At 37.2% G+C, this 23,597-nt stretch overlaps 1 protein-coding gene across 2 annotated transcripts in view; it reads left to right on the plus strand.

Annotated features, from left to right (window-relative positions):
* Window positions 1-1,690: 1,690 nt before the first annotated feature.
* ldlrad4b (low density lipoprotein receptor class A domain containing 4b) overlaps window positions 1,691-23,597 on the plus strand; it is a 53,104-nt gene continuing 31,197 nt past the window's right edge. The window contains exons 1-4 of one of the 2 annotated variants that reach the window (XM_026283982.1): window positions 1,691-1,896; window positions 9,925-9,958; window positions 18,853-19,370; window positions 22,422-22,562. In XM_026283982.1, coding sequence (XP_026139767.1) covers window positions 19,331-19,370; window positions 22,422-22,562 — 181 coding nt within the window. In that variant the 5' untranslated portion in view covers window positions 1,691-1,896; window positions 9,925-9,958; window positions 18,853-19,330. The remainder of the gene's footprint in view (window positions 1,897-9,924; window positions 9,959-18,852; window positions 19,371-22,421; window positions 22,563-23,597) is intronic. The other variant, XM_026283980.1, reaches the window with a different exon arrangement.

A 23,597-nucleotide genomic window follows, 5' to 3' on the forward strand; every position in this document is an offset into this window, starting at 1 on the left:
ATATTATGATATATTATGAAATATTTATATTACATTTAGTCAATTACCAGACCCTTTTATCCAAAGTGACTTACAAATGATGACAGGGAAGCAATCAAAATCAACAAAAGAGCAATGATATACAAGTGCTATAACAAGTCTCAATTAGCAAGGGCTTTTAAATAATATAATAAATAAAAATAAAAAGATCAGAGCAAGCTAGTGTAAGAGGCTTTTTTATTATTGTTGTTAATTGTATGATAAATAAATAGAAAATAAATTGATATAACACAGCAAGAATAGAGAAGGAAGGTTAAGTTTTTTTTTTTTTTTTCTTAAGAAAACAGCAGTGCAGATTGATAAACGCAGGTGTGATGTGCATTCTTTTAGGCTCATTAAAAATTACTCTTGCTGCCATGTTCTGGATCCCCCCAACAGTCTATATATACAGCTGACTTTCTGTTTCAATAGGAAATATGACAACACATCTTAGAAAACAGTTTCACAGGGTCACAATTTCACTTATCTATCTGTCTACATGTATCTATGATCTGAATTCATAGTTTAATAAAGAGAGAGACCATGGGACATAATGCAGTTTGTAATGCAGATCCACCTTAAGGCCGAAATCAATCCGCCAAAATCTTAATTATGTGCTCCACAGGAAAATATTTGTTCAACGTACCACATTTAGTCTAAAACTAGCATACACTTATACCTGACAAAACTGGCACAAAGCAGTTTCTGGTTTTCTGTGCATCGCTAACTTAGCCAGGAGGGAATTTTAGCATTGATGTAGTGGTGCCACGTTTATTTCTGCTCTGCTGGGAGAAACTATGCTGGCCCATTACAGATGAGGACTGAACCGTGACATTGTCATTTAAAACATGTCATAATGAAGCCTTAGTCAAAATATGATTATTGTGGGTATGGAAACCAGTGTTGCTAACTTGAAAATGTACAAAAAAATCAGTAATTTGAATACTTGTTGCCTCGGAAAGTTAAAATTTTAATAATAAAATGACTAATCTGAAACTAAAACACAAATAGTGATATTCAAAAATGTTAATAAATGCTATTCTTCCATTAGTTATGCGAGTATGTCTCGTTTATTCAGTAAGAAAAAAATATCAACACCAAGCATTTATATGATAAAAAAATAAACTTAATTTTAGTAGATTTCAATTTAGCATCTTTTGAGAAAACGAGAAAGAGTGGTTTAAAAATACAATAGTGATGGATTTTAATTTATTCAAAGGAGTAAAACTGTGACTTAAACCACAAACAATTCCAGCAGGGGGCGGTATATGAATGCACTATATGTCCCTGTTAATGTCACCTCAGACTAAGCCCAATTCAGACGTGTGTGTGTGTGTGTGTGTGTGTGTGTGTATATATATATATATATATATATATATATATATATATATATAATTATTTGTTATTTTTTTAGAAATGTAAAATAAACATAAGATCTCATTTTACAGTATATAAAAAAAGACTGACAATCTAATATTAACTTAAGTTGAAATTTAGAAATTGAAGCAAAGCACGACTCTCTCTCTCTCTCTCTCTCTCTCTCTCTCTCTCTCTCTCTCTCTCTCTCTCTCTCTCTCTCTCTCTCTCTCTCTCTCTCTCTCTCTCTCTCTCTCTCTCAAATAACTGAAACTCTTATTTTGAAGTCTGGTGTTGCGTCGAGTCTCTTATTTTAAAAGCTGTTCGTCTGTCCTCCATCAGTGAGTGAGTGTGTGTGTCTGTCTGCCGCCGGCTTCACTCGCCGCTGAGCGCCTGATTATTTTTACGCCGTCGAGTCTGGCGGTGAAATCCAGGTCATCTCCTCCGGATCACAGCCAGCGCGGCTCAGGCTTCAGCTCTCCGCGGACTCACACTGCCATTTCCTCATTCCACTCTGCAGAGGTAAGGAGCTGATATTCTCCTCGTATATGTCTGGGTTTTGTGCAGATGGCATCAGATGGGTGCGTAATGATGTCAGCTGTGCCAGTGGCCCCGCGGATAGAGAGAGAGGAGCGCAGCGGGTTTAGTCTGGGGCACAAAAAGTTGTTAGGACCCTCCGACTTCAGATCAGACGGACAACTGCTAGCCGATAGTCGGGCTGTAACACAAGTTAAGACTATAGACTGACATATTCATATTCTTAGATAAATCAGATCATTTATCGGGAGGCAAAATTAGAAAGAAATGGCTGTGCTTTAACGGGACCCTGAATGTAACCCAGTTCTTCATCCAGACGTAATCGGGCTCATTTTGGGCCAGACAGTGCGAGCCGGCTTCTTTTTTCTGCCATATTGAGATTATTATCAAACTTTGTATTTAAATGTAAAACATTGTTTTAAAAAATATATATTTTTTTAAATCGATATTTTTAAAGAAATATTTTATTAATGCCAAAATATTTTTTATAGAATTTTTTTTTTATTGATTTCAATGAATTTGCACTTTCAATCAAAATTATTTATTTATTATTATGTTTTTTTTCTTCTCCTGTAAATTGGTAATAATAATCTTTTATTATTGCGAATGGGTTTATGTGGTAGTGATACCTAAATGTATTTTATCCCAAATATTACATGGCTACTTTCTAAATTAATATATTGACATAAAATAAGTTAAAATTGTTCATATTTTACTTATAGGTTAGCTTAAAGTTTCTTCTAAGAAGAAGAATGCATTGCACATCTGATAACAAAACCAACTTAGAACTTTTTACATTTATTTATCAATGAATATGTCATTTTTATCCATAGTTTAGTCATAGTAGCTGTGTCGAGTCAGGAAATGAAAGTAGCATCGGTATGTTGCCATAACCAGTTTAGCTTTTAAATCAAGTTTTCTGGCTCTAAATTGAAAAATATTATATTAACTTGTTCTGTAACTCACCATAGTTTTGCTGTCAGATTTACTAATGTATTAATTTAATGTGCAGTAGTTATATATTTTGGTTTCTTGTTTTGAGTTACTTGGACTTGAGCATGATGGATAGTCATTTTCTTGCAGATAATCACATTTGTTTACTTACAGATGTCACTTTAGAGTTCCAAAAAAGATTGAAAATGATCTTAATCTGTGTAACGAGAAGATTGTGAAATGTTTAAATGGCTTTTTGGTAATGTCAGCGATGTCCAAAGCGATTAACATCTTATTATCCGGGCCCTATTAATTGCTTGTTAATATTTGATGCATGTGAGACTGAGAAGGGGATCAAGCGCGAGTGTGTGTGTTTGTGCCCTCCTGTCTGCCTGTGTGTGTAGCTGTCAGCTGACCCTGTCCAGACTTGGACTGAGTGTGCTGCCAGTGGCTGTCGTGACTAGTGTTCGGCCCAGTTTAGACTCCACTCTCTGTATCCTTTCCTGTGCGCTGCAGGTTCTGGCCCAGTTGAGAGACACAGACATGATTGTGTCATATGCTGCCAGATAGAGTCCAACAGAGCTCTTATTGTTGCTTGAAGGCATCTGACGCTTATTTCACTTCTAACTTTTCATCTGTGGCATTCAGTCATCGACTCTATGTCCCACTTGTCTCCAAGGGTCGTTGCCTCATGTTCATTCTGTATTTATGAATGTGAGCCGTTCCTCTGCGTTACCCCTGAATGACGTTTATCGACACAGAAGGACACTTTCCACTCCTGAAAAATGAGCTCGTGTCCCAGCTGTGATGTCATCCGCTCCAGGCAGACAGCGAGGTGTGTCAGAGTGTCGGCTGATGGATCTGCGGTGGCATCGGGCCAAGTGTAACAGTGAGTCGTGGATACGCGTGGAGCTCAGGGACTGAAGAATGATAAATCGGTCCAAAGCGTGAGAAGCTTAACAGGACTTATGGTGCATCACCACCTGCCTGCCTGCACAAAACGCACTCTTTTGGTCACGGACCGCCCAAATTACCCAGCATGTTTGCTGAGTGATCATCACAAATGGGCAAAATATAAAGCACTTGTCCCTTTTTATTTATTTATAATTTTAGTTTTAAATTCATTTATTTCAATTTTTTGGTTTATTTATGGCTTAAAAATTATGGCTTAACAAAATAAACAATTGACAATTTATTATTCATTGAGATATTTGTGGATTTTACAGTTTTCCCCCATTTTCTAAATAATGTATTATTTTATTTATGTTGGATATTTAATTGACCATGCTTATTTTACATCACCCCCCCCCCCCCTGCCATTTTCTAAATTAATCAATTTTATTTAAAAAAAAAAAGATGATTCAACAATGATTTATTATACAAGGATTGTTTGTTTTCATTTGTTTGCACTATTAATTAGTTTATCAATATAAAACATATATATTACATTTATTATTATTCTTTGTCAAGGATTTATATTAGGGTTGCACAGTGTATCCATCCATATCATGATCAAAATTATTACAGATGTTTATATTTATTTGTATTGGGATATATAATCATGCATTCTCATTTCCCATTTTTATGTTTAATATTTTTGTCAATCTAGGTTTAAATTAGTCTTAATAATTTTTTTAATAATTCAAAATACTTCAAAACACCATTTAATCTTTAGTAAAAGTTATTCAAAATAATAATATTTTTCATACTTTAGAATGTTATGACTTGAATTTTTAATGTTTTGTCAATTATTTTGACAAAAATAGTAGCAAATATTAATAACAAATGAAAATAAATTCAGTGAAATTCAACTTTGTAAGAATTGTAATATTTATTTAGTTGCATAGTGGTTTGAGAATATTGTGGTGGTAAATCACAGTAAATTGAGCACTCTTCTGTGGGTGAGTGAGTGATTTGAGGCTGAGAGCTGGGACAGCAGCCCACTCCAGACCGGAACACTCACTGCTTGTGGGAAGAAAGCTTCCTGTCTCACTGAGAGCCGTCTGTCTGACGCGGAGTCATCGTACGCCAAGTTTCCTGTCTTGCTGCGAACCACATCATCTGGCCTCTGGCACTGAAACGTCAGGTGGCATAAGGGCTTTGGGTAGGAGCCGCACACACGCTGAACGGAGATCAGCTGTCGTTCTGCAAACCCTGCTGTCTGTCATTATCTGACACGCTGCAGAACTGGACCCAGATCAGTGTAGGAAAGGACACCCTGGAGGATCTTAAAATTACTTGCACCCCCTCAGAACATACTTAGACTGGAGAGAAAACGATGCAGCCAAAAAGAGCGGCTCTCAGGCAGCGATCACAGCCGGACACTTATGGATCAGACCAATGAAAAGGTCACGCCACACGTGTTCACTGCTTGGTCTCCATCGTTTTGAATAAACCCTTGTTATTTTACATAAATCAGTGTAGTGCACATCTGATTTTTAGTTGCAATTACTTTGTGTTTGTCAAGCTGATGTTTCCGCTCTTTTTGGGTTCAGATGGATGTCTCTCGAAGTCCTGTCACTGATCCCTATGGTTACGCTCCGAACAGAGGCATATGGCAGAGATGGTCTGATAGGGTTGAGGTCCCTGGTTGGCATCCTGTGGTGGGAGACAGATGGAGGCATGCTGGGGCATGAGGGGAACTGCAGTCCTGACGGAGCAGAGATAAAGACACTAACTATCGCTCAGCTTGTGCAGTCATTGCAGAGCTAAACCTGCCTTTTTACATTATTTTTGGATTTTGGGGGGTTTTATCGCTGCAGGCAATCTTCGCAGTTCGCCTCCTAGTGGCATTCGCTATAAACTTATTGACAATTGTACATACACATAAAATGTTCACTAAGTGGTAGAGTTACACTCACGGGACACTGCACTTATTTGCAGTCACAAAAGCACATTATTTGCATGCACTTTAAAACCTTGCTGGTTAAACATTTAATTTGTGTATTATTCTGATGTGCACTTTTTCTGAGCATGCACACCTGAAGCGCATGCACTAAAAAAGCCTGTTAAACAGCGCCTGATTTCTGGATTAAGTTATCTTTCGTGCTAATACTGTCAAAACACACAAAGTTTACATATAGACTCAGTTGGTTATCCTAAAGGGAAAGTAAACCGTTGAGATTAGGGGTGCTCCGATCACGATCGGCCGATCGTAATGCGCATCTCGTCAGTAAAGCCGGTTCTCTAATCAGCGGTTAATTCCATCAGGTGCGTGATTTCACATAGAGCAGCTGTTACTACACAGAGCCGTTGTTAACTGAGAAGATGCGCAAATCCACGTTCATTTTCAGCATTTATTGGCGCATCTTCTCAGTAAACAACGGTAAACCGCTGATTAGAGAACCGGCTTTTTTATCGTGATCGGAGCACCCCTAGTTGAGATGCATGCCTGTATATTAGATGCGTGCAGATCTTAAAGGGACAGGAGACTAAACATGCTGCAGACTGTCATTAAAGGGGATAGTTCATCCTAAAATTACATTTCTGTTATTTATTCACTTACATGTTGTCCCAAACCTGTATTAATTTATTTCTTGTGCTGAACACAAAAGAGGATATTTTAAAGAATGCGGGTAACCAAAAAGTAGCTGGTCCACATTAACTTTGATAGTATTAAAAAATTCCTATGGAAGTCAGTGTGGGCCAGCAACTGTTTGGTTACAAAATAACTTTTTATGTTCAACAGAAGACTGAAATTCATTTAGGTTTAAAAAAACAAGAGTGAGTAAATTATTTTTTGGATGAACTAACCTTTTAATGTTAATAAAACACCAAAATACAGGAACATTAACCAGTTGCTTTAATAAGAGTCTTAGTGTATTTAGTGTTTTATTTTTATATTTTTGAATACAATTTCTTGAAAGCTACTTCTAAATGCACATACTGTACCTGAAAAATAAAGCATTGTTTTATTTGTATATTCTGTGTATTTGTAATGTGTCCTTATTTTTTTTTAATAACAAAGATAAAATAATGACAAAGTTTTTATCTTTGCCCACTTTAACCTAATATCTGCCATTGTTTTTTTTATCTTATATTTTTTTTACCTTGTAAGGCTTTGTTTTATAAATTAGGGAAATTAGTATGGCTGTAATGCTCAGACAACCTGGAAAATAGTAAAACCAACATAGCAAGGAATCGTGATAAAATCGTGAATTGCAATATTCCTGAATAAAATTGTGATATGATATTTTTGCCATATCACCCACCCCTACCTGGAAGTTAGCATCACCCCAGTTCCCTTGGTTTTTGGAATTTTGGATTGAAAATAAGTTCTGTGACCAAGAAAACTTTTTGTTTTACACATTCTTTTCATCATGATAATCTTCACAAATAAACAATTTTATGAATTTTGAAGCCTAAATAAAGTCAAAAGAAGAAAAGGCCTTTTATTCTTTGAATAGGAAAATTTGACACAAATGTTTGGCGCAAAACAATAGATCCCTATGGAGCTATTCACACCAGATGTGCAATTATTTGTTGGCATGAAAAAGTAAGGATTTTTGTTCTTCCAGTGTGTCAATCCACTTTAGAACTCTATTGGAAGTTATTACATGGTTTAAAGTGGGTTTTAATCAAAAAACCTTTATAATTGCAAAAATGTTCAAATATAGCTTGATGATATTTGTACCTCCAATTTATATTTTAAGATGTATCCTTGTAAGCATTATTGATAAGTTTATGTTTCTGGTGTAGAGCCATACTTTATTTATCTTAATTTTAGTGCTGTATATTGTGCAGCGAATGATGCTAAAACCATATACGAGATCATAGACTGTATAAAAACATGGACGTAGTGTCCTGGACGTCACCCGTAGACTCCTGAAGTCTGTTTTTGAAGCTTAAAGTGTACAGTGCGGGCGATCACCATCTTGGCAACGCGTCACAGCGCGAGTCTCCTGGACAATCAAAAATGGGCAAAAAAGCAGGAGCTAGTTGCTGAAGCTACACCCACCTAGCGCGACGGCAGTGTCAGCAGCTGCAAACCACATGTAACTCAAGTGACCATGCCCAGGCGTGAATTAGCGGAAGGCGATCAATCATTTTGCTATTCGTCAGCAATTCTCCTCACTTTTTCACAGCGCGGCCAGTGTGAAACGGCCTTAAAAAGCGAAATGTAGGCTATAAATTAACGACATTGTCTGACTTTCATGTCACCACTATTAAACTTCCAACAGCTCTTTCAGTCATTCAGTAAAATTTTTTTTTCCTTAAAGTCTGAATAGTTTGCAAGAACAAGGTCTAAACACACAAAAGTGGACTAGTTAGTAGATGAGTATACCAGTTCAGTGTGATGACGTTTAAAGGGTTAGTTCACCCATATATTAAAATTATGTCATTAATGACTCACCCTCATGTTGTTCCAAACCCGAGCCGTTTCTGTCGGATGCGTCTGATTCGAAAACCGAGGAGCTGATGATACTGCACATGCGTGATTCGGCGTGAAGCAGACGGACACACAGAGCATCTGAACCAAACTGATTCTGTGCTAATGTTATGAGCGTGTTTAAACCGAAGGCTTGAATCAAGGGCAATCATCGCCAATGACGCCATTACGTCGAGCGCAATAGAACAGGTGAACCGTATTCTTCAACCGGTTTATTGAATCGAACTTTCTGAAAGAACCGGTTGGCGGAAAATATCCGAACTTCCCATCACTACTGGTGATCCAAAAACCAATGCAACCGGTTCTTGACTCGAGAATGAGACAATCTTTCGTTCGTTATCTGGCTCGGCTCGGTGTTCCTCTTCATTTCTCTCTTCACAGCAGTTCAGTCAGTGTACTGTTTGAGTACATGAATTACTCCAGGATATTGGTTTGTTTTAACTCCGAGGGAGTGTTAGCCACATTAAAAAAGTTAACCGCTTAAGTAATTTGTGGATTAATGCTTATTGGAGACGCAAACCTTTTCAAATGATTCAGTTCGATTTGGTGAACTGGTTCAAGAAGATCCGGTTACATCGAATGATTCTTTCGCGAACCGGTTATCATACACTGCAGTGCACTCGCTCACAACAGACCCGGAAGAGAAGATAATGCTGAATAAAGTCGTAGTTTTTGCTATTTTTGGACCAAAATGTATTTTCGATGCTTCAAATAAAATTCTAATGGACCCTCTGATGTCACATGGACTATTTTGAAGATGTTTTTATTACCTTTCTGGACATGGACAGTATACCTTTTCAATGGAGGGACAGAAAGCTCTCTGACTAAATCTAAAATATCTTAAACTGTGTTCCTAAGATGAACGTCTTACGGGTTTTGAACGACATGAGGGTGAGTTATTAATTGCATAATTTTCCTTTTTATGTGAACTAACCCTTTAAAGTCCCCAACAACCTATTTAGTCCTTTTTAGCCATTTGTTAGCAACTGCCTTTTCCAGGCAAGTAAAAGCTTATAAAAATTATTCTGCTAATACTTCAGAAAGAACATATTATGGCTTGCCCCAGGCTACAGTGTTAAATAATGTAAAGAATTATTTCTGACTTATTCATTATCATCAATTCTACAGAAATAGGGATGAACTTAAAAATAATTGTAATTCTCACACAATCATCCTAAATTAATGCCTATGAAGTTCAAATCTGATCCCTTTCAATACTTTTCTGTGAGTTTCCATTGGGAATAAGGGATTTCGGGTCTGTTGTGTTTCAAACGGCCATCTGTCAGTAATGAAGTTTCCAAAAGTACAATGTACTGTATAATTTTAGGAAAATTAGGAAAATGTTTGGCACATTTTCTCATAGTTGTCACTGTATTTTCATCAGCTGGAAATTTGGGGGGGGTGATTCAATCTGCTGTGTTTTTAAATTATCAATCATTATCATTTTAAGTATATTTATATTTAATATTTAATGGAGATTGATACGTGCATTAGAAACCCATTAATGCTGTAGTGGGGGTTTGAGTCCTGTAATGTCTCGGTCTCTCTCTTAACGCTTCAAAGCTGATCTCTGTTCTGATACAGGACACTGCAGCACTCTGCACCAAGCTCTCTATTTCTCTCACTCTCTCTCTCGCTCACACACATTCATTTTTTTCTCTCTCTCTCTCTCTCCCTCCCTCATGCTGCAGCTTGACTTTGACATCAGCTCTTCTGGAGGACATGGTAAACACAAACTTTTAGAACTCTAATTATTTACAGCATCTCTTGTTGGCTAAATCACCCTTCACAGGTCTGAAAGAAGGTCACACGTCATTCCAACCAAGCAAAGCCAGACAGAGCTGCTTTCAGTGTCAGTTTGAGGAAATTACTAGATAAACCTCGGAGTTAATCAGTTGCATTATAAATCAATATAAATCAAAGGCAGCTATTATACACTACCATTCAAAAAATGCAGTAATATTAGAATTTTAACATTTTGAAATTTAATTAATTTGTGCATTTATTTGTAATAGAAAATCTAAACAATGTAAATGCCTTTTACTTTTACAATGTATGCAGTGTAATGGATCTTTGCTAAATAAATGTATTAATTTATTTTAAAAAAAATCATACTGACTTTTGAACACCCCAACCCCCCAGAATTCTGAAATCTTTTATACTTTTGTTTCTAAATCTAATAAATATCTTAAATGTACAAGTACAAACATTTAACAAATCAGTGGCATCAAAAAGATGTTTTATGTTGCATAAATCACACTTAAGAAACATATCAACAGATTTACTCATTGTTGGAATGGATGGTATGTTGAACCCCTTGAGAACAAGTGTCTGGTTTGAGCTAATGCTAGACTTGACCTCCATGACCTCTGCGGTGTGCACCGCTGCAGAATGCAGTAGAGCAGCAAAGGTCTAGCTGTCTAGACGCTGTGGGCGGAGTCCCAGAGGGCTGTCGATTGATTGGCTGAGAGGAGAGATCCTGAAACTGATTAGACGTTCTTCAAAGGCTTGTGTTTGTTTGCGTCTGTGTTTCAGTTTTGCTTGTGTGCGTGTGTGTGTGTGTGTGTGTGTGTGTGTGTGTTCCTCTGCTGTCTGAACAATACAGTTTTTAGAGGACGGATCGATTTTATCTTTTCCACCCACATGGCTCCAAATCTGATTGATTTTATTTGCCTTATCTTCATGTAGCATCTCAACTCCATGCTCTAAATGACATATTATGCAGTTAGTTATCAATGTAAGACCTTACCTGATCAATAAAACCATGAATGTTTTCAGATCACTTTAGTGTGTTATATTAAAGGGTAATCTCTTTTCTTTTTGGGTTCAGAAAAGAAGTCATCTCAATTGCTGTTGCTAAGGCAACCAAAATCTCTAGCATATTGCATAAAACAGACTTTAATACATCCCACATTTTGCCTTGTTGGCAGTGCAGGATTGTTAAGCTAAAAAAACTGTTCGCTTAAGAGAGGTGGGCCAAAATACATAAGAGGTGGGATTAAGCATAGTCACTAAAATTACTGCTAAAGGCAAACAAGCCGAAAAAACATACTGATCACAATGGAGTAAAACAGACTGTCAGGAGAAAGAGGAATGCAGGTACTGCTGTATTGAAAATGATAGGCTGTCAAAACAATATCCGTCCTGACACTGTGCAGACAAGCATGTTGTCATAAATTCATGCTGTTGTATCTATTCTAAACTAGCTAGTGTCTGTACAGAGACCAATTTCTGCGTGTGTGGCGTACAATGTCAGTTTCTTCTTATATTCACTTTCTTTTCACTTGTCTTCATCTCTGTCTGTGTATATCTAGTTCAGAGTATCTTATTTATGTGTAGCTATGTATTTTTATACTGTATATAGAAATACTTTTATCCAGACATTTTACCTCTTCATTAGTTACTTTTTTTTAATTAATTTTTCTTTAAATCAGAACTAATGTATGGGTCAGTTACGTTTTTCCACCAATGCAGGAGTAATATACATGTGCATCTCATTAAATTAGTATGTTGTGGAAAAGTTTATTAAATGTATTTTTCCGTAAACTCGCTGCTAGTGGCGAAGCAAATCTGGTGGAGCCTTTATCTTATTTTTGTTAATGCCAAATACTCATCTTAGGGAAGTTGTGGCCTAATGGTTAGAGAGTTGGACTTGCAATCGAAAGGTTGTGAGTTCAAGTCACGGACAGGCAGGAATTGTAGGTGGTGGAAGTACATGTACAGTGCTCTCTCCACCTTCAATACCACGGCTTATGCCGCGTTTCTACCGAAATTACCCGGAACATTTGCACCAGGAACTTTTTTTCCCCAGACCTGTTGCTTTCTGCGTTTCCACTGCAGTGTAAAGTACGGGGAAGATTAGGCAAATAGACTGGACGTAGGTCTGCGCGCATTTCTCAATACAAAGTACGCTGATTTTGGACGTGCATCCTCGGTAGTTCAGACTTCATTCGACTCGGGAGTGTGATGTCCGCGACGACGCAAATCCGGTAATTCTGCAAACAGCAACTTACTTCATAACTTAAGTCAGCTGACTATGGCTACTGCAATTTTCCTCTCTGTGTATTTACAATGAAATGAAACATGATATCAAAATACCACTGCCTCCTTTCGTTTTCATTTAAGCATAATAACAGCTGCAGAAATGTACTTAGTTCGGGGATATGTGTATATACACAGCCATTACAATGAAACGAAATATTATATAGATTTGCCTTTTTTATTTTCATTTTTACATATAGATAAATTGAATACAGACCAAAGATAACCTGTTAGATTTACCCCGCAGCTGAATTATATTTTATGTTTTACCACTAAAGAGACATCAGAGCCAGCGGCACGTATCAGGAGGTCTTGCCGAGGTGAGGTTGCTTCTCGATGGATGCATGAGGACTGAGCTCCCGCTGTTCGCGTGGAGTTCACCGTCTCTGAGATCGACGAAACACATTTTGAAATAGGCTCTGTCTTTATAAATAAACCACAGATTTGAGTTTTAAACAACTACATTCTTGCCAGAAAATGAAAAAAATTAAATTTCATGACACAATAACAGTAATATTTTGAAAATGATCCGAATAAATGGTGGTTGAACCAATCAGCATGTTTAGCGCCCAAGTCCCGCCCCCGAAAGTTCCGGAACTTTGAAAAAGTACCACCTCGCCAGCAGGGACTTTCTGAGGGGCATTTATTTTACCCGGAACTTTATTTAGTAAAGTTCCTTGAGCAAGGCACCGAACCCCCAACTGCTTCCCAGGCGCCGCAGCATTAATGGCTGCCCACTGCTCCTGGTGTGTGTTCACAGTGTGTGTGTGTTCACTTCTGTGTGTGTGCACTTTGGATGGGTTAAAAAGCAGAGCATGAATTCTGAGTATGGGTCACCATACTTGGCCGTATGTCACGTCACTTTCACTTTTTCGGTTTTTTTATTTGAAAATTTATCTTAATTTAATTTAAGAAATACTCGTTTTTATTGGTGCGTTGGTCTATTTAAAGGCTAAATGAGCCTATGTCTATTAGAGTGCTCACAGAGGACTTATTTATTTCTTTCTTCCAACTTCCAAGTTGTGTAGTCTACGTTAGTTATGAATAAATTATGTTAAAACATCTATAAATGACTCATTCTTGACAAAAGGCAAAAGAACTGTGTGTGTGTGCGCACATTTAAATAATGTTGAACTGTTAACAGGTTCAGGCTTTTTAAAAGCCATCAATCAAAATGTACTTGTCAGGCTCGGGCCGAAACCTGTCGGGCCTAAATTTTATGGCCCGATTACAGCTCTACTTGACACGTCTATAAGCCTTGACCCCAGCTTCAGTCCATTCCTTGTGTAGTTCACTCAAATTCTTGAATCAGTTTTGCTGGACAATCCTCATAAGGTGGCGGTTCATTCTGATTCATTGAGATGCACCTGTAGTTCGAAAATACTCTTGACAGTCTTTACTGCACTACTTATTCAATGGCTGAGTAACACTGTCACTAGATCCAGAGAGCGAAATATGCATCTAGCATTGAGGTATAATTCTCAAATAAATTACTCATGAGCCGGTTCACTTAAGTGAATCAAATACACACAGCGCAGCCAGGGTAGACCGATTCTCAAATAAATTACTCTGATAAATTGGTTCTTTTTAGTGTATCAAAAGCATAGAATGCAACCACTGTAAATTGCTGTAAATCTAGTTGGAGATTGATTCTTTTGAATCAGTTCTTTTTAGTGAATCAAAAATATCCAACACAACTAGTGTAGCCTGACTTCAGAAAAAAATAAACATTTTAGTGAAACAAAAACATACAGCACAATAAGTTAAATGAATAGTTCAACAAAAGAAAGTTTCTTTCTTATGCTGAACACAAAAGAAGATATTTTGAGGAACCAAATAGTTGTTGGTCCCCATTGACTTCCATTGTAGGGAAACAATGACTATGTAAGTCAATGGGGACCATTAATTGTTTTTATTACCAGTATGTTTAAAAATATGTTCAGCAAAATAAAGAAACTCATACAGTTTAGGAACAACTTGAGGGTCAGTAATAATTTTTAGTCACCTATTTTCAGGTGAACCGTTCCTTTTTAAGTCCAATTCTAGAACAAATTAGTTTGTTCTTTGTAGTGAATCAGAAACACTTCACAGCCAGTGTAGTCCAATTCCAGAACAAATAACTCTAATAAATCAGCTCTTTTTCGTGAATCGGGGGCATACAGAGTGCAACTACTGCAGACTGATACCCAAATGAATTAATTTTATAAGTTGGATCATCTTTTTTTAGTGTGAATCATATTGTGAAAATACATTTTAAAAGTACATTTACATTTTTTTTTTTTTTTTTGCATCAGAAGGAAATAATTTTTTTTACTACAGAATCCATAATGAAATTGACTAAATAATAAATTGTTGTTACCCTTCAGAACAGAATTACCTGTTCGTTTAATTCTCTCGCAAGAGGCGTTGACTTTGCAATCTAAAAAAGATTGTTCAGTTCTTTCTGATGTGCTTTGTTCTGTCTCCCATCAGCCATATCACGTCTCAGTTGGGCGGCACTAAAACTTAAACATGACAGGTTCACACACACATACATCATCTATAAACTGACTAACCCAGACAGCTGAGTCATCATTTGTTAACCTGCAGATCCTGGTTGTCAGGTCAGCTTAGGACATGGGCAGGAAAATGGTTAATCTGTCTGATTAACCGCAAGGCATGAATGCGGTGGCCTTTCACTTTGTAAAAGCGGATTTTCTTTTTCTGCTTGCTTGGATGGACCATGGAGCTTTCTTACCAGAAGGTGTAAAGATAGCTAATCTACAAGTAAGAGGATAAAATAAAATACTTTATTTGGTAAAAAGCTGTGCAATGAGTGGGGTAATGTACAGTCAGCTGGTTGTTATTGGCAAGTAAACAAATTTAGGCTGATACAAAACCCCACTGTTCCATGCTTGAGTCTTAATCATTCTGTTGAGGTTTCTTTTGAGACAGACTGACAGGCAAGGTAGCAGCTATTAGTCATTTTTACTAATGATTAATGACATGGGCTGTTATGATGTTTGAGTCTGGCCTGGATGATTCAGTTCAGCGAATAGTTGTTCCTAAGAGCTTCATCATGATTTAACCAGACACCGAGAGTGAGAAAGAGACAACCCCCCTGCTGAGATCATATTACACAGACAGATAGATACAGAGAATGTTTTAGCAGGCGTTTATTGCAGTCGTTTTAGTGGTTTTCAGCATGGCTGCTGTTCAGCCTATTCATCAAACTCTGTGTGTATTAGGTTAGGACTGAGAGTCTCTACAGGTGGTGGGTTCAGTATCCTAATGTGATTCCATGTCTGGTTCAGTTTATTCATTCTTTTGTTAGGTTATTATCATTTTTGTTTGGTTGGTTGGTTGTTTTTTTGCACTGATATGAAAATTCTGGCCAAAGGGGTCATATGATGAGATTTCCATTTTTCCTTTCTATTTTGAGTGTTACAAGCTCTTGGTGCATAAAGAAGATCTTTAAAGTTGAAAAGACTAAGAGACATCCATGCCTACTTGGGCCATCCTTAAAAATATTTTGGTTTGCAGTAACAGTAAAAATTCGTTAAAAAAAAAAGGGTCGGTAGGTAGGTCTATATATATATTTTTTTTTTTCAATGCAGAAAAAAAATTATACATTTTGATGGTGGTGATTATGTAGGTATGAATTTAAACAAATTAGCATATTGTGACATCACTGACTGGGTCTTCAACCCATGCCTTCGGGCGCATCATTGCAAACCTTATTTTTTATGCTGGCTATATAGAACACAAACACATTAAAATCTTTGTCAAAAACATGTTTATTGCATGAATTTCAGGTGAGAAGAAAAAAAATGAGGTACTGCTATACTGTTTTATTTGCATCCACCGCTAGGTGTCAATGCACACTACAAATGAGAGACTGTTTACTTTGCTTTCTAGTGTTGTCACTTGTTTGATTTGAGTGACAAATGTTCATTGAATCGATTGTAAAATCGATTTTGCATGTCTAGATGCATTTTATACAGCAAATAACAGCAAATATGATTAATCAAATGTCAGGATATTTGAATACAAGTTGATAATTAATTTTTTTTTACTTTTTTTTTTTTTTTTAATCCCTAGTCTGAACAAAGCCTTAGATTCGTGGTTTGTTCACTCTCGACTGTGAGGAGAACCACTTAGGAAAGGGACCCATAGAGGAACAACGGGATCACAATGAAGAAAAGTAAATCTAAACATCTGGCAGATGTTCATCTGTTTTATCAGTGATGGCCATAGTAGTGTCCTGAAACGACCTCGGCTGACTGTGTGTGTGTGTGTGTCTCAGTCTTTGTTTGATTTGGACAGCGTTTTCCTGTTTCACGTGTGTGTAATATTATTTATTGTGTGCTGCATCCGTGCTCTCGCTGTGTGGCTTGCGGCAGGGGTCAGACGAGGTGAGGGCTTGCCGTGTTTCTAAGTAACACAGCCCATGTGTAGTCGGCAGTCTGGGCTCAGCGCATCCGCTGGGATGACGGAGAGCTTTAAAGGTTGTCTAAGGACAAGTACTGCCTCATCCATTGCTCTAGTCTTCTCCAAATGAAAATGGAGTTGATCTTTTTTTTTGAGACGTTAAGTCAATGATATTAAGCCACAGAAACATTAGCTGTGGCTTGTAATAACTCTGTGTCCAGTAAAGTGTTCTAGTGTGTTATGTAACAGTCATTAACGGCTGACGCTCCTGCTGGGGATTGTAGACTCTAATGGGCATCTCTTCACAGGAACTAGATGTTTTGTTACTGGTAAAGATCTGGCGTAAGACCATAAAATGTTGATGTGTTGAACCCCTGCTGTTTCTAATTTTTGCTTAATGAAACACCATTGTTGCGTTTTTTGTTGTTGAGTCTGTCTGTTTTTTTATGTCCGTCTCAGAACTTGTCTGCCAGATCAGACAGCATCTTAGATGACTAAAACTATGGTTGTATTCAGTAGTTTTCATTACTTTGGAGAAAAACAATGATTCAGGGTTAGTAGTAGAATGTACTTTGATATAGGGCTGCAACAACTAATCAATAAATGTATTATCGATAATGAAAATCATCGACAATGATTCTCATTATCGATTGGTCGGGTCTGTCCAAGGTACACGTACACATTTTTACATAAAGGCCCGTCCTGACAAACGTTAGGGCGCTGTACTGTATGTAGGATTGACACCAAAGTGGTTGAACTAGGTATTGCAGTCCATATTCAAAATATTGGAGAGGGTTTTTTTTTCAGACTCCTAAATAGATATGTTACCAAAAATAGCAAAAGTAATGGATTAATTTATGGCTAGAGTGTTGCCTTTGTTGCCTTCTTCTTTAACACACTTTAGAAATCATCAGAAATTATTTATATCACTTAAATTGAAAATCTCAAAATTCATCCTTTGAAACCAGTTTTAAAATCAAACATTGCATTACCATGAAAATGTTACATCAAAATCATGTTACAAAATGTTTCCAGTCATGAATATAAAAATTTAGGTTTGGATCATGCACCTTCAAGTGCATGTTCAAAAATGTGATTGACAGTTAAGAGGTTAAGTAATTTATGATACAAGAAATTTCTATTTCAAATGTTATTTCTTTTTTTTTACTATTTTGTAAGTGCATTTGTTCTTTTGAAGTTTATAGTAATCAGAAAATACTGATTTTTTTTTTATATATATATATATATTTTCTCAAAAATATAAGTATCACAACAATGATAATAAGAAAATCAGCATTTTGGAATGATTTCTAAAGGTTCATGTGACAGAATTAATAAATGATTAAATCAAATTGTGTATCAAATGGAACTGTTCTCCATTTGAACTGAATCAAATGAATCAGATCAACCCAGTGAATCAGTGAATTAACTGATTCATTGTCAAACCCTAAACAAGATTCCACATACAGTGCCATTCTAAAGTTTGGGATCAGTAACATTTTAAATGTTTTATTTTTTTTGTAAAGAAGCTCATTATGCTCATTAAGGCTGCATTTTTGTGATCAAAAATTAAACAGAAAATAATTTTATTTAAAAATGTAAATTAAATGTAATGTAAATTGAATATTCTTTCAAATATAATTTGTCTGTGGTGCAAAGCACACTTTCCTTTAGAAAAATATTTTTATTCAGCAAAGAAAATGTTAAATGGATCAAAAGTGATAGAAAAGATTACTAATTTGAATAATTGCTCTTCTTTTTACTTTATTTATCAAAGAAAAGGGTATAACAGGTTCCAAAAAATATTAATCACCACAGCAGTTTAAACATTGTGAGGATCATGTGACCCTGAATATTAGAGTCATGGCTGATGGAAATTCAGCACTATGTCACAGAAATAAATTATATTTTAAAGTATATTAAAATAGAAAAGCAATATTAGAAATGACAGTAATATTTCAAAATATTACTTTTTTTGAGCCTTGATGAGCATAAAAGACTCTATTAAAAATCTTACCCAAACTTTTTGAACAGCAGTGTAGTACTAACTCCAGTTAAACAGCTGTAGTAAATCTTAGACTTTTTGTAAGTGAATTCTGCATGTGAATTTTTGGTTGTATGCATTTCAGCCACACGACTGATTTTCTCTCTGTCTCTGTCTCTCTCAGTGAGCTTGCGGTCTGAAGGATGAGGTGGGGTGCATTGATTAGCATGCTGCTCTGCTGAGAAGAGTTTATCCACGCAGGACGAGCGGCAGCAGCTACACGTTCCCTTCCTGAATCGGCTCTCAGACACCTGCTCTTAATCAAGTACCTGTCTGGATCTTTCGCTCGCTCGCTCACACTCAGCTATGGCTGGCTGGCTCTGGCTGGGAGGGTAATCGGTGCGCTGGTTGCCCTGGCAACCTCACCCTGATTCCTGCTGAATAGAGCCCTAGTCTGTCACTGAAGACTTTTTAGCCCCCCTCCACCTTTCTCCTGAGTTTATTTTGCCCTTTCGTGGAGGTAGAGGGCAGCTGCAGGAGCCATGGGCTTGTGAGGTGAGAATGGCAGCACGGCGGCTGTTTGGCCCCCAGGAGCCCTCAGGAGATCGGAGCCAATAACGTGGGTCCACACACACGCATACGGGCTGAGCGGCAGGAGCAGTATGCAGGAGGCTGACCTACCGGCCACCAATGCTTTCACAGGTGAGCGGCGGATCAGGTTTATAACCTCAGTGCTGGAATTAAGAGGGATAATCAGTTGGTATGAACGTGAGTTTAATGATGCATGCCAGCGGTGAAGATTGTGCATGAGGAGGGTCATGTTTTGCTTTACAAACTCATGATGGTCTGGGTCTATGTGTGTGTGTGTGTGTGTGTGTGTGCTAATATTCAAAGCTGCTTTCTCACTTCCCCTCCCCTTCCCAGACTCCTCTGCTCCATTTCTCCGACAGGCTGCATTTCTCTCCCCTGCCTGGAATGGAATGCAGAGAAAGTGCGAGATGGGTGGAGGGCGGTGGAGGCTGGGCTGTGTACTAAACCACAGTTTGACAGTCTAGTGCACTGCAGACAGCAGAACAAGACTTGGACCAATATGCTACTTTACTGACATTATATAATGACTCTCCTCTCCTCGTTTTGTCTCGGATCATCTCCTCTCTCCTTGTTTTGTCTAATCTCTCCTTGTTTTGTCTAATCTCTTCTTGTTTCATCTCGTCTCTTCATGTATTGAATCGTCTCCTCTTATTGTTGAGTCTCTTCTCTCCTCATCTGTACTCAAGTCTACTCATCTCCTCGGTCCTATTTTTTTCTGGTATTTTGGAAAAGTATCTCTTCTCATTTCATCTGTTCTCTCGTTTTCTTCTTTTTGCATCCCTTCTCTTCTTATCTTGTCTTTTTTTTGTCTAGTCTTTTCTCATCTTTCTTGTCTCTGTCCTCCTTTTCTCCTACACTACTACTTCTCAGTCTTCTTGGATCTTTTATCTCATTTGGTCTGATCTCTCCTCATCTTGTCTCATCTACTCTTTCCTCTTTTGTCCGGTGTCTTTTTTGTATTTTGTCTCCTCATTGCTCATCACGTCTCCTCTCACTTTTTGATATATTCTTGTAATCTACTTCTAATCGTATCTTCTACTCTTCGTCTTGTCTTCTCTTTTGTCCTATATCATTTTTCTCCTCTCTTTTCATCTTGTCTGTTCCCTATGTTTCCCATTTTCTTGTCTCACCTTCCTCTTGTCTACTTCTGTTCTTTTGCTCTCTTTTCATCTTGTCTTCTTATGTCCTGTCTCTCAGTTTGCGCAGGTGAATGTTGGGATTGTCTCATTATATCTCATGCTTAGGGATGCACGATAATATCGGCACAACATCGGTATCGGCCGATAAAAGCTTAAAATGACCATCATCGGTATCGGCCGATACGACTATTTCTGCCGATGAGCCAAACCGATATTCTCCAAGTGAAATAATTGACCTGTTTTTCAGATGTGAATGTCTGTCTTGATTTGTAAAATAATACATTTATGGTAGAATCAGTACAGAAGAGATACATGGATTTCTCTTCAGTAAAATTAAAGTTTAAATATATCAGTATATATTTGTATATATATCGGTATCGGCATCGGCCAAAATTATTTTGAAAATATCGGCATATCGAATATCGTCCAAAATCCAGTATCGTGCATCCCTACTCATGCTATATAAAGTCGTGGCCTAGCGTGCACACTTTGGATGGGTTAAACGTAGAGCACGAATTCTGAGTATGGGTCACAATACTTGGCTGCATGTTATGTCACTTTGTATATTAAGGTTTAAAACCACATTGGACCTTTTTCGTGGGTGTGCTTTGGTATTGTCTAGCACCTACTTCTCACGTAGATAAGATGTTTATAGTGCTGGTGTCATCACTGTCTGGTTTGCATTACATTCTGGTCATCTGTTAATGCTGTATAGTGTCTTCCATAAAGCTTCCATTCCATCCACCGTTATCAGGTCAATGTTGAATCTCTCTAAAAGCATGCTTGCAGGAACACTTATTTTAAGAATCATTTATAAAAGCCAGTGACCCACATATAGAGGATCATCGCCGCCTGAGATCCACAAATCTCTGTAAATTTTTTGGCCCAGTGAAACTATCCCTCAATCTCCTGCAGCTGAGCATTTTCAGATCCTCACAGGACGTCCTAGTGTTTTAGTTTTTGAGATGTTGTGCAGTTCTTCCGAATATTAACATTTATGGAACAATATCCAGCAGCAGAATCACTGGTTTGATAGTTTTGAGTCTGAGAATTGCAGCTAAACTTGACAACTAGCTATAGTTCATCTTGCATAAAAAAAAAAATGTTGTTTAAAAAAAAAAAAACAGCTTTTACATATAGTTCATAGAGTTTTAAGGAGCTATTCTATAGTGAGAACAAAGACACACATTGGGTTTTTATGATTTGTTTTATGGGGACATTCCATATTCCATATGCTAAATGATTTTTATGCTGTACAAATTGTATTTTCTATCCTCTTTCCCTAACTCTACCTCTAAACCTACCTCTCATTCAGTACTTTCAGAATTTTAAGACTTTACAAAAAAATGTATTCTGTATTATTTATAAGCTGGATCCTTGTTGCAACCAAAATATTGCCCCTTGTGACCCCACAAGGTCAAAAATGTACTGGTATTATTATACTTCTGGAAACATTTGGTCCCCATAACATAGTAAACACCCCTGCAAGAAAACACACAGCTGGGTCACAGCAGTTTTGTATGTTTTTGAAAGTCCATTGTGCAAAATAACTATAACTATAAACTGTTATATACAGTATTACTGCTAATATAACTGTTAAATAATACATGTTTTCTATTTTAAAATGTCATTTATTCCTGTAATCGGTATCACATAATCTTTCAGAAATCATTCTAATATGCTGATTTGGTGCTGGAAAAATATTCTCGGTGTTGAAACAGTTGTTGCTTATTATTTCTGTGAAAACGAAGGTACTTTTCTTTCATGATTCTTTGAAAGTTCAAAGGAACAGTATTTATCTAAATCGTTCTGATCTCAAACTTTTGAACAGTCGTGCAATCCACTTAGCTCAAATATTTATTTTTTTTTCTAGTAAGTTTCCTATCACAAGGGCCAGAACAAGCCAAGGATGGAAATTTGACGAGCCCTGATGCAGCAGATGTGAAAACAGAGACCGACCCTGATTGTTATTGATTAACCTATTTGAAAATGAGTCATTGTGGTTTTCTGTGTTTGTCCCTAGAGTGCAGATTCCAGTGCACTAACGGCAGATGTCTGAACCTGGGCTCGCAGGTCTGTGATCAGCTCAACCACTGTGGAGACAACAGTGATGAGGAGCACTGCCCCATCTCCACCCAGCATCCTGCATCTGCCATCTTCAGCTGTGAGTCCATCTCTTTAACATTGTTGCTCCAGACTCCGATCTGCCTGTGTTCTGGTTCTGATGAAGTCAGCAGGATGTTTTCTTGCTTCTCATTGGTCAGTTCTGATCTGATTTCCTGAGGCGTTTGTATCCAAGCCACCTGCAGGGTGTGAGTGTGAGACGAGTGTTAAGTGGTGTCTCTGCACACTGAAATGCGGCGAGGGACTGTGAGTGTGTGTGTGTAAGTGGTTTATGTGCAACATAGGATGTGGCCATACAGCTTAAAAATAAGGTATTTTTCAGATTTTTTTGATAGCATTTGACATCACTATGGGTCAATGACATGACACACTCAATTTTTCTAAAATAAATTAAATTAAATTTACTCGTACAACAACTTGAATACACCTCTTCTAAGATTTATTTTTTTAATTCTAAATAAAATTTTGTTTTAATATTTTTGGATGGGGGATAAAGTAAAAAAAAAATGTCAGGGTGATACATTGTCTTGATAGCATTAGACGGAAGCCTGAAGATTGTGATTATCTTTTACTAATAATTATTTAAAAAATATATCAAAATTGCTCAGTTGAATTTCTTTTGATACTCTTTTAATCCTTTTTTATAAAAGCAGATGTTTTAAACTTGATTTTTAAAAGTTTTTCATTTTAGTTTTTAACGATTACTTTGAAGTCGTTATCCCATATATTAGCTCTGTGATGATGCAAGTGTGTGACTTTCATGGTGAATATTTGATATTTTTGACATTGGCAGCCAGTAAACATTGATCTACCGTAGATCTTTTGTGTCTTCAAGTCTGAGGAAACCTGACCATGCAATAAAAGAAAGAGAAGTTCGAAAAGCTCGTAGCTCCGTCGAGCTAAAACGTTGACTAAACGTCTGATGCATATGGCACACAAAAATGGAAACACTTCAGGAGTGTGAATTATACAGGATTTCTGTGAGACTTGTGTGTCACGGTCTTTAATGTTCTGCTGTAAACAAAAATGCTGTGACGTCAAACCCCCTCACGAAAGAAGAAAGCCATTGTATTCA

This window comes from Carassius auratus, chromosome 16 (genome assembly GCF_003368295.1).
Source record: "Carassius auratus strain Wakin chromosome 16, ASM336829v1, whole genome shotgun sequence".
NCBI classification, from domain to species: domain Eukaryota; kingdom Metazoa; phylum Chordata; class Actinopteri; order Cypriniformes; family Cyprinidae; genus Carassius; species Carassius auratus.